Here is a 12394-nt window from a genome sequence, read left to right on the forward strand (position 1 = left end):
AGTGATTTCCAGAAATTTTGTGACTGGCTGACAACTTAGTTTTAATCAGATGTAAATTTATTTTTTTCTTTGTACAAAGTGCAGATGGTTAAATGTTCACGATTATTTTAAGTATGAAAACATCCCAATAAAAACAAACTGGACTGATCAGTCCGACCAATAAAGTTTGATTTTGTCGGTTTGCATACAGAAACCTCGTCAGCGGAAAAACTTCTGCAGTATAGGTTTAAGCTGGGCAAAATTGCCGCTGTTCTTCAGCTTCTGTGGCATGTTGCTGGACTTCATGAGCGCCTCGTGAGCTTCTTCGAATAACTTCTCACCGAGCTCTTTCTTCACTCTGTCCCTCCAGGCGATCAGCTTCGGGCGACCTTCAAACCCATCAAAACCAGTTCCAAAAGGCTGCAAAACAGACAATAGTGCAGTTATATTTGTGGAAATCAGCTGACAATTGTTAAAATTTAACAAATCAAACCATAAAAACTCAGAAGACAAAATAAAGTTAGAACAATCCGAGCATATCATTTTCATTCAGACAATTCACCTGATGGACTATCCTGCAGTTATGACTGTCTGCCAGCTACACGCTTATCATCTGGGCCTAATGTGCTCCATGTGAAGCAGGCTTAATGTGGAAGTGGCCCTAATTTAAATATATGGTAGACATGTTCTCGTGCTGTCCTACCATGGAAGCACAGCATGAGTGGAGGTCTCTTTTTTTTCCTCTTGTACCTTCCCGTTGTTATGTACATTTCAGTGTTTTTCTGCAACGCTACTGATCTCCGACTTGTAACCCCATGTGATGTCTGTGTTATGTGTGTAAGGTCGGGGGGGGGGGGGGTCCCATTTCACTGCAGGGCAACCTGCTTGTGACAAATAAAGCTTTGATTGATTGATTGATTAGATGAGTTGAGGTACCCGAACTCATCACGAGTCAATGCTGCCAGTCAAGGCCAAATGTTGTCCATGAAAACAGTTAGAAACGACTTTTGACCAAGTCTAAGGGATTTAGACCCGGAGTAAACTGCAGTTTAAGACAACTTAACTCGACCACAATGGACTGGTAACACAAACCAACTGGGCACAGTACCATGGATATGACTAAACTAAAGACTAAAGACTAAATGTGACAAGACTCTTGGAGAAGAGATTTAAAGCTCCCTCTTCACACATGCTGTGGGAGTTTTAATGTATACGCAGTATTTACTTATAATTTTAGTTTTAAAATTAGTTACGACAGGCAAAGTAGAAATCCTGCGACAGAAGCAGCAGTAGTGATGGAAATATTAGTACCTGCATGATCTCCACTATGGCCACCACATCAGCCACAGAGATTTTGTCCCCGAGGATGAACGGTTTACTCTGGAGGAATTTCTCCTCCAGCAGGTTGAGCGACTGCTTCACATTCTCAACAGCAAAGTCCATCGTCTCCTTCGGGATTTCAGAGTCCATGACAATCTGATACAGAGCCTGCCATCACAGACACACAGAGATAAACTGTTGGCACCGGCAATGCAGTCAAGAGAGATAGTTATCGCTGATCCAAAGAAAGAGCTTCAAACTTTTCTGTTTAGTTTTGTTTCTGTTTTTCTTAGTTGACTCTTTTAAATGTTTTTCCGTGTGGAATGTGCATAGATTTCCAAATGTTCTTTTGGATATCGTCATGCTTAAAATCTCTAATTGTTAGTGTCTGACTGCCAGGTGGTCATAAACTCAACATTTACTGGATGGACATTCATAGCACGCAAAGGATACACTTTTTGACTTTTCCTTTTGTGGCACCAGCAGGTGATCCTGTGAAGTATCTCAATATCCTGGCACACTGTTTACTGGAAAGTATTACTGTAAATATTACAAACAAAACATTGTACTAATGGTGCTTATTCTGTGGTTTTTTTAGAAGTGCCAGTTTTCAGCTCAGCCATCCTGTGTCATTTAAACGTCATGCAAAGCTGCTGACTTTGTGCCACATTGTGCCTTTCTCTGAAAGAAGAATCAACTCTAAATTGGTGCAAAAGTCTAAATCCAAAGTGAAACTGGTCCACTGAAACGTCCAAACAGACGTGTCAGTGGGGACCAAAACGTACAGCTGGGCATTACATAACTTGTGAAATCATATCTACAAAAGGAACTAATCAGACAAACGAGGCTGATGAAATGTGTGTGTTGAAAAGGGTCAGGTGAGGACGCAACAGTTGATTGAACTGGGACACGAACCCTGAGCAGGAAGACCTTTGAACAGTGAGCTCTGAGGTTCATGTGCTGCCAGGACAAGTATTCGTTCACACGTGCTCGCTGCTGCAGATCAGCAGGAAACCAGTGATCTGCCACTGACCCCGAGTATTTCTGCATAAGGTACTCCAAGATCGCAGTACTGCAACACAAGAGAGAACAAAAACAAATGATGTTTTAACCCCTACTTTCTAAAGTGCTGAATTTAACCATTCTTAATTATCTTTTAGTTTGAGAAACTCTGTTTTGTAGGTTCAGTTTTAGCATTTAGGATGTCACAGTCCTGTTTTTTGAGCTGTAAATGACCATATTTAGATTACTCTCACAAATATCTGCCAATTACTGCCAAGTATCAAACAAGTGAAATACTCAAAACTCACTGAGAAACACTGAGGCATAGACTTCTTAGATGTATTCTTAGTACAATTACAGTAAATGCACAGGAAGGTGTTTAACGTGGCACAGAACTGCATGCACAATGGTCCAAAAGGCACAAATGTGGAACATGTGATATTAGCTATGCTGCAAGATCTAAGTAAAGTATGTCAGAGATACAAGACAAGTAAAGTATTTCAATTAAATTATGTATATAATTATATCATTTAAATAATGTGTAAAGAAGCCAGACCAAAACTCAGACTCCTGATGTACCTCTCAGTCAGAATGAAGCCTCCATCCTTCATGACAGGAACCTTTCTCACAATGCTGAGGTCCCCAAACTCCTTGCTGTACTGCTGCCCTGAGACAAACACAGAATCCATGCACACGTTACAACACGTTAAAAAACAGGTCTAGATTGCACAACTGCATAAATTGTTTCAGAATGTGGGAGAAAGAGATCAAACAGATTAAACCGTCTGGAAGCAGAAAACATTGCAATGTTTCTCTGTTCCTTTGTCTTGGGTTTTTCTCTCTCCCTGTTTTACTTGCTTGAAAAACGTCCCTGTCTTAAAAAGTCGGGTATCTCAGAGTTAACAAAACTCTTTCTGGGTGAAATGTGAAAAATGTAAAATGATATCCCAGAGGGAGATTTTGTGAATGTTAGCAATTACAGCACAAGTTAAAAGCCGCGGGGACATTCATCTCCTCTGAACTCTTGCGAAATCCTTTTCCAGTCCAAATTATTCACAGACAAAGAGAACAACTTGCTATGAATGCAGTCATGCGGACTTCTATGATAAGTTCAAAGTCTACAGATCATTTAGCTCTATATTTTTTTCCAAAATATACAAATGCAACTATTTTAGAATGTGAGCTGAAACTTTTACAAAAGCATGCATGAGTCAAATATAAACGATCATCTCTGTCCCATGCAAGATTACCTGTGGCAAGGTCGACAACCTTGAACTCAAAGGGAATCCTGAGCGCTCTGGCAAACAGAAAGACAGAGCGGCAAGGTGGGGATATCAAATCGAGATAGAGCTCCATCATGTCGGAGTGTGACGGCTGCAGATGCTTCCCTCTGTGTTGTGGCTACTCTCCTGCCTAGCCTGATATAGTCTATCTGACCAGAACTCCGCCTCTACTTGCTACATGACCTACTAACGTTTAAGTGATAGTGATCGTTCAAAGTAAGCAATGGTTGAGCAATCTGAGCTTTGGTCTCAACTTAACCAAACATTTCATGAACTCTAGTCACTTTTTCATCTACTTTATGGGTCTCTTAGCTCAGCGGTCCCCAGGGGCGGAGCGTGGGGTTGTTTTGTCAGAAGCCCGGGGTCTTTTGGAGTGTAATTTTTTCATAGTTAGATGCCTGGCTGACAACTGTATAAAACAAAAAGTACACACAATATTCGAAGCACATAGTGCACACTGTGGGAATTTACAACTGTGCGTGAATCCCCCCTGATATTGGTATGATCCGAGCTCAGGCACTAAGCGACTGAGCGAGGGGGCGGGGCAGCTGCTGCCTGTGAGTGCCCTGTTGGAGAAACGGAGCCAGCCATACTAAGGAGAGCTTAAGTTTGACCAGGTACCAAAGCAAATCATTCGTACTGTACAAATAATGTAAATATGACGGTGCATCACGAAAGATTGATATCAAACTGATCACTTGACCAATTATTACGTTACTTGCTCTTCGAGTGAATCAACAACTGGCAAAATGAAAAGCCGAACAAATGCTATTTTTTTTAGAGAGTCTTAGCTTACGTGTGTTTATTTCATATTTTCAGTTCTTACCCTCCCCGACTAAATCGGTTTCAGTTATGTACTGAAATATAAGAATGGACATTAGAGGGTTCTTTCAAAGAAAAAACTCAGGTAAATGTTATTTTATATATTATGCTTTGTATGTTGTTCAGTATATTTCTATGCAAAACAAGAGGGATTTCAGTACACAGCAGGATATTCACAGTTGTAACCAGATATTTACACTTTAGGGAGAAAACATAAAACATTTTTACTGTACAACATCAATTTAGAGTAAACTTTTGTTTTAGATAAATATTGAAATATCTTTTGAATTAGTTAAATGTCAGAATAAAGAGAGAGAGATCTGTCTATTTATTATCACTTTCATCAAATGTAGGAGTACATGTACACTAAGTTTATTGTTAATTAATAAGAAAACTCTGATAGGTTAGTAGAGTCCATGTGAGTAAATTGGTGGCACAGCTGTGGATGCATATAAGGCAAAACACAGAGCCTGTTTCTGTGACATGGGAACATCAAGAGATGTCAACCAAAACACCAGGAAAAGAATTGTGGAGCTCCATAAGTGTGGCTCAAGTTTGAATACAATTTGGTGCCATTTGCAATTAAGAAATACAGATAGTTTCTCTCTTTACTCTTAAAGTTAACAAATATGTTTTTATATTTATCAATCTAAAAAAAATAAACATTTAGTCTGATTTGATGTTACAATTAAAAAAGTGTTTGTGTTTTGATCTGAAGAGTTTGTAAATATCTGTATATTTGATGATTGTCAGCACAAAGAGGGAGAGAGAGGAACAGAGATGGAATAAGAGCAGGTGAGAAACACATGTTAGTCAAATGGTTGTTTACCAAAAGTATCATCGTATCATAGGTACTCATGTATCTCGTACCTAGTGTTTCTTTTTAGGTTTGCTATTTTTCAAATTCTACATTTATTAAGTTTTGCAGGCTTGTTTGCACAACAAGGCTAAATAATTATATAAACTTTTCTCAATCTAAATAGTGGACTTTGGTAGAATTAAAAAAATAAGTGTAGTGCAGGTCTATGATGATTTTTAGTGCTACTATCATCTAGTTCTGATTCTGGTTCTGTCTTGGTTAAGTCCTAAGTAGTCCTGATTTTGAACTGTTGTAGTCCTGTTTTAATTCTGGATCAGTTCTGGGTCTGGTTGAATTGGGGTTTAGTCCTCGTGCCTTGATACAGCCCTGACCTTGTTCTGCCTTGCTGCTTAATTAAAAAACTAGTTTAAGGTGTCCTGCACATGTGATATATATTTTTCCCTATATGAAGTCATTCTTTTTTGAACAAAACTCAAAACAGAGCCAATTAATCTTTCAGTCATTTCTAAACCCCCCCCCCAAAAAAAAAAAAAATCCCACATGCATACTACCCTTTTGGGCTAAGCCCCAGGTGTTTCAAATGTCTGGCTCCGCCTCTGGCGGTCCCCAACCTTTTTTGCGCCACGGACCGGTTTATGCCCGACAATATTTTTCACGGACCGGCCTTTAAGGTGTCGCGGATAAATACAACAAAATAAAACTAGTACCGGTACCGAAAAAAAGAAGATTTATTCATAACACGCGTGAAAAGACCCAGGAAAACCGAGTTAACGATAAAAACGATAACAAAATAACGCTGAAAACCGATAAAAACCCTGAAAACCATACATTTCACACCTGAGCCTCAACTCTCGCGGCCTGGTACCAAACGACTCACGGACAGGTACCGGTCCAAGGCCTGGGGGTTGGGGACCGCTGTCTTAGCTGAATTAGTGCCTGGTTTAGTCCACTGATCTCAGCCTAAGAGAGGATGCTTTTCAGTTACTAAACTGAAGGCAGAGAGACTCACAAACAAGCAGCATCTGGAGGTGGTGGCAGTAAAAGCCTAACAGAGGGAAGACTGCAGCATTTGTGTAAAACAACGTTTATATTTAAAAAGAAGTTATTGTGCCTATGCATAAAATGACTAAATCCTAGATTGTTAATTCAATAGTTTTTTAAATCTTTGAATTAATCTTCAAAGTTTCTAATTAAATTTTCATTTAAATCATTTTGCATTAAAAGTTACAACATTGCATAACTGTGCAAATACTGACTGTAAGTCATAGAGCTCTCACCTACATCTTATCAGATGCAGCTGAAAGCAGGGATTTGGATTTTGTTTTTGACACAACAGCAAAGTTCTCAGCTGTGTCAGCAGAGCAGGCCTGCATCAAAAGAAACAATTGGTAATACGTGCAGAAGCCAAAATAAATTATTCACAACCCATAAAAATAGTTGTTGTGTTGGATGCACAACATGGAACTGCAGAACTTTAAAGGCTTAATGTGTATTTAATGACTTCTTGAAGTTAAATGGTTGTTCCATATCTGCAGATGCCTGAAAACAAAGTGAATGATTGGTCCAGAGCAGACTGTGGTGTCCATGGACACTGTAAATTTTATACTAATTTTATACTAACTTTACACAGCTGTTTAAATCCATAAAGGGTTGCAAACCTCAGAGCCACAGCAGTATAGGCCAACTGATTACAGTCTGATAAGCGAGAACAAAACTGCACTAAAATGCTAATTGTTTTCTGATTTTTTTAAGTTATAAAAAAACGCTGAACTGCTGCACTGGATCTTTAAACCCTAAATAAACCAGTAAGACTGCTGAAATTGCGCACTGTGTAGACACCTTCATTGAACTTACCTTGTGGGGCTTGTTGTTTCTATCAGACACCACACAGAAACTTTTCTTTTTTTCCCTCACACATGATCCTCTCCAAATGCCTGCAGAATATTAACATTCATTTAAACCTTTCTGATTCCTTTTACAGATGAACTGAACCAACCTTGAAATTAGCACAGAGCTGCAGAGCTGTATGACTGAGCCTAAAAGTGCAACACAGTAATGGTAAATGGCCTGTATTTGTATAGCGCTTCACTAGTCCCTAAGGACCCCAAAGCGCTTTACACATCCAGTTATCCACCCATTCACACACTGGTGATGGCAGCTACATTGTAGCCACAGCCACCCTGGGGCGCACTGACAGAGGCGCCACCGGGCCCTCTGACCACCACCAGTAGGCAACGGGTGAAGTGTCTTGCCCAAGGACACAACGACCGAGACTGTCCGAGCCGGGGCTCGAACCAGCAACCTTCAAATTATAAGGCGAACTCCCAACTCTTGAGCCACGATCGCCCTGATAAATTCCTCTGCTGTCTGTGGAAACTGGTGGTTTCTATCATTGCTTCTTTTTTCTCCCCTTAAGGAGCTTTAATTTTGCTAAAGTTAAACATGTTAAGTGTTTAAAATGCAATATTAAATAAATATCTGAGACTTTTGCACATCTTTTTGAGGCCTTCTTTGTTATTTTTCCTTTGTTTGGTTTGTTTGTTTTCAATCATGTGCTCTAGATGGCAGTGTTTGCTCAGCTTTGGTAATAAGCGACTCAAATTAGATCACTGGATAAAAGAGTTAAAACTACTGTCAAACTGAAACGTCGTCCTCACTGCAAAACAACCAAGAATTTGATTGTTACATTTTGGTCTTCTCCCAGGAAACAATGAAACACATATATGCTAAAAGCTGAAATATAACTCAGAATATAATATTAGTGTTTAGGTTTCAACACTGTTTTGAAATAAATACCAGCTCTTTAGTATGTATGTGGATCTATTTACCCTTGTGACTGTATATGTCTACATCACAGAAGTAGACATGCTGAATAAAGGCCTTTGAGTATTATAATCGTCCTGAGCGGGAGAAGCGTTGCAAAGTGAGACCTCATATCCACTCATAGTAGTACGAAATCACCCAAGATGTAAAAGAGTGATAGGATCAACTAAATGCAGTGGGCAGTAGTCTGTTTTATTTAAAAATAAAAAAATAAAAGACCACAATACTACATTTTGCTCTACAAGGGCCTGATATACTCTTCTCAGAGACTACATCAGGTAAAAACATAATTCTTTGTCTTTACATTCATCAGGTCCCAATCAGCCCAAATAGCAAAGAGAAATTAAAAAGGCATGAAAGAGTTCGGGTCTTGGGAGGTTAAACACACACACAGAATATTGTTTTTTTGTCTTAATGATTAATACAAGTTAAAAATCACCTGACAGTTGCAGGAAACAACATTTTTAGCCCTGACTTCAATGAGCTAACAGATTCCACACACATCAGGTGTGAAGGGTTTTTCCACATCTGGGGAGCATGAACACTAAATGCAGTTTGGCTTTGCTTCGTCCTAACCCTGGGAACACTAAGCCTGTTCCTGATGACCTGTAAAACTATTAGCACGACTTTTAAATCTCTCCTTTTATACACAGGGAGCCATTGCAGCGATTTGATGACTCGTGTCATATGGTCCATTTTCATGGTGTTGATTGGTTTTCAGTTGCCTACTGAAAAAAATATATAAAATATAAAAGTTTTTCTGTAACTTTTTTCACCAGTAATCCCTTAAGTCTTGCAATATTGTTAATTAATAGGCTAACTTAGGAGTGTCAGTTTGTGCTGTTGCCCTGTTTCCATAGGAGAATGGAAACAGGACGACAGGATGCATATTTTAAAAATGCTCTATAGACAAAGTTATAATTATTTTGAAGTTTCTTTGCAGAGAACATGTCCAGCCATCCATAACGAGCCATCAGACTCCAAAATAGATTTATCTTAAGAAATCACTACAGATGGTCAAATTTACAGTAAATGATCAATTAAGTTATGAACTTGCATTGCTTGATGGTGCTGTCATTTTCAGGGAGAGTGTGCTGTACTACTACATACAAGTTTCTTTTCTTTTCCCTCTACAATGTGTTAACCACTGGCTTTGTTATACACAGTTTTTCACCCATTTCATCCATCAAAACAGAGAATCCTCCCTGTGTTTTCTTCATGTATGAAAGAAATACAGCTTTGGACGGCCTTCAAACCCATCACCTACACCAGTTTCAAGAAGCTATAAAACACACATTGGGAAAGGCAGTTATTGGTATGTGGGATCTATTCCTGTTCAAAAATTCAAACCTTTTTGTTCCTATATACATAATTTAGATCCTAAAATGTAGCTTTTGAGCATGTAGCCGTCAACAAAAACAACTCTGACATCTTGGGCTGAAAATGTGGGAGAAATAAGGTGTCATGTGTGGCTGTGTGGCATGCAGGATCAAGGATCCATGGAACGTAAACAGCAGCTTTATTTGCTGGAAAAATCCTCCACAAAACAAACATACAAAAAAACAAACCAAAACCCTGAAGAACTAAACACTAGGAAATGAGGATCACAGAACTAAGAATGACAGAAACCAGGAAAAACTGAGACACCTACAGCACATGGAACAACACGACAACAGGCAAAGGAAAACACAGGGCTTAAATACACAAGGGAGTAACGAGGGAAAGAGACACAGCTGGGAGTAATCAAACATAACGAGACGGGGAGGAAGCAAAACTGAAAATATTAACAAAGGACGCGAGACTGTCAAAGTAAAACAGGAAACACGAGACGGGCGCAGAGACACGGAATTGACACTGAAATAAGGAGAAGCACAGACATGAAAACATAACTTCACTAGGACACAAGGAACACAGGAGAGGCACAGAGACAGAAACCTAAAGACCAGGAACTCAAATCCAAATCCAAACCATGAAAAACCACAAATCCAAGAATATAACTTAATCAAGAAACACAAATAGAAGTAATGACAGAAGCTGTGGTACCTGCATGATCTCCACTACAGCCACCACATCTGCCACAGAGATTTTGTCCCCAAGGATGAACTGTTTGTTCTGGAGGAATTTCTCCTCCAACAGGTTGAGCGGCTGCTTCATATTTTCAAGAGCAGCATCCATCGTCACCTCCGGGACTTCAAGACCCATGACGACCGGAAACAGAGTCTACTCAAACAGACACACAAAGATCAGTAAGCAGCAGTACTGATCCAGCGTGGCAGCTTATAGTGGCCGGAAGACTAGTAGGTATTTGTTAGCATGGTCAAAATATGACAACATAAAACACGAACATAGTAAGGAATTATATGAGTATGTTATCTTTTGTTCTCTAATGTGTACCTTTCTATTGTTTTTGTATATATTTTGTATATTATTCTCCTGTCTATTATTTATATTTTATTTCAGCACAGTTGGTGTGGAGCACACACAAATTCATTTTACGTGTACAATGATAATAAAGGGTTATTCTACTCTATTCTATTCCATTGTATTCTGTTCTATTCTATTGTAACCTCAGAGAACAGGAGAGCTTCACAGAGCTGCTAACATGACTGTAGCAACATTAATAGTAGGAGAAGAAAGATATTAAGTATTATATACCTTATAAAATCAGCTACAGATAAGAACTAATCGAGCAAACGAGCTGATGAAATGTGTCATGTGAGGACGCAGCACTTGGTCGAACTGGGACACGAACCCTGAGCAGGAAGACCTTTTGACAGTGACCTCTGAGGTTCACGTGCTGCCAGGACAAGTATTCATTGGCACGAGCTCGCTGCTGCAGGCCGGCAGGAAACCAGTGATCTGCCACTGACCCTGAGTATTTCTGCACAAGGTACTTCAGGATTGCAGTACTGCAAGACAAGACAAAACAGAAACTAATGATGTTTTAACGACAGGAAATGTGACAGAAACTCTGCTAAAACTGAAGCGCAGAGTGCCTGGATGGTCATTTTGTTCAATTAACTGCAGAATCATCCATTATTGTTTTTCTGATAATAGCACTATTAAGTGTTAATAGTACTAACAGCAGCATTAAACCATTAGATCTTCATCATTAGTAACTTACTGTGAACAAATGAACCGACCAGACTCCCAAAGCAGCTTCAGGCAGCAGCTTGAAAAATAATCAAACTATTTGAAACAAAGCTAAGCGGAAACTCGACGCCCTGCTGTACCTCTCTGACAGGGTGAAGCCTCCATCCTTCATGACAGGAATCTTCGCCACGATGTTGAGTTTCCCAAACTCACTGCTGTACTGCTGCCCTGACACAAACACGTGAAATTCACAGACGTGCTTAAGTTGTTTGTGTTGGCATGTTTCCATCATGTGGAGAATGCAGAAATAATAAAGACAAAAATGTCAAACTGGTCTCAATTCCAGTGGTTTTAATGACTCATAATCCCCCTTTTTCTTCTTTGTATCTGCTATGAAACAGTTTTCTTAATTTTCTTTCCCCAGTACGTCTCCATTATACACAGTCAGGAAAGGAAAAGTTGTGCATCAAGACTTAATGTAAATCTAGCTTTCTGGGTGAAATGTGAAAAAGAAAAGCAGCCCAAAGGAGCATTTTTTGTTATTGTTAATGGTCACAGTACAAATGAAAAAGCATGCAGGACATTTTAGTCCCCTGAACTCTTGAAGAGTTGCAGAGCTGCAAACTTCCAAGTTCAAAGCCTGCTGATCCCTCAGCTGTGTAAAGCTGGTTAGTAGCATTCTGTTCATTTCCAAACTGTAAATAATAATTACCATTTTACTGCAGAAAGTGAGCTGCTGTGAGATTACCTGCAATCAGGTCGACATACTTGAACTCAAAGGGAATCCCGAGCGCTTTGGCAAACAGGAAGACGGCGCGGCAGGGTGGCGAGATCAGGTCGAGATAGAGCTCCATCATGTCGGAGAGTGAAGGCTGCAGAGGTTTCGTCTCCACCGACCTTCCTCTGTTTTCTCACTCCTCTTCTATCTGTGCAGAACTCCACCTCTCCTTCCACTACACCTCACTGACTTTTAAGTGGTGCCAGCTATTCAAAGCAGGAGGTCACTGCGACAGAGTGAGCTGAGCTTTGCCCTTAGCTTTGCCACCATTTTTTAAAAATGCTGAGATTATCACTTTTACCTACTGGTGCTTGCAATCAGATGCACATTTTCAGGGCAGCAACTATATAATAATACCAGCCTGAAGTTCCTGACACAACTTCAAGCTAGAAGATTTGAATTTAACACTTTTCTGTGCAACCACTCACTGAAATAAACTGCTGGAACAAATCACCCATGAGGTATACAACTTTA

The 12394-nt window shown here is 39.7% G+C and overlaps 2 protein-coding genes across 2 annotated transcripts; both read right to left on the reverse strand.

Moving 5' to 3' along the window:
- Window positions 1-35: 35 nt before the first annotated feature.
- LOC146376687 (glutathione S-transferase theta-3-like) lies at window positions 36-3881 on the reverse strand. The gene is made up of 5 exons (XM_084946618.1): window positions 3552-3881; window positions 2881-2968; window positions 2215-2371; window positions 1291-1467; window positions 36-399 (listed from the first exon to the last, which is right to left on the reverse strand). Exons 1-5 carry the CDS (start codon window positions 3658-3660, stop codon window positions 199-201), a joined length of 732 nt encoding a protein of 243 aa, XP_084802744.1. The 5' UTR covers window positions 3661-3881; the 3' UTR covers window positions 36-198.
- A 5758-nt stretch (window positions 3882-9639) lies between these two features.
- On the reverse strand, window positions 9640-11999 carry LOC146376688 (glutathione S-transferase theta-1-like). The gene is made up of 5 exons (XM_084945245.1): window positions 11891-11999; window positions 11283-11370; window positions 10802-10958; window positions 10093-10269; window positions 9640-9696 (listed from the first exon to the last, which is right to left on the reverse strand). The coding sequence occupies exons 1-5, from the start codon at window positions 11997-11999 to the stop codon at window positions 9640-9642; spliced, it is 588 nt and encodes a 195-aa protein (XP_084801371.1).
- Window positions 12000-12394: the final 395 nt, after the last annotated feature.

This window comes from Perissodus microlepis, chromosome 12 (genome assembly GCF_051167445.1).
Source record: "Perissodus microlepis isolate ML-2025 ecotype Zambia chromosome 12, ASM5116744v1, whole genome shotgun sequence".
NCBI lineage: Eukaryota > Metazoa > Chordata > Actinopteri > Cichliformes > Cichlidae > Perissodus > Perissodus microlepis.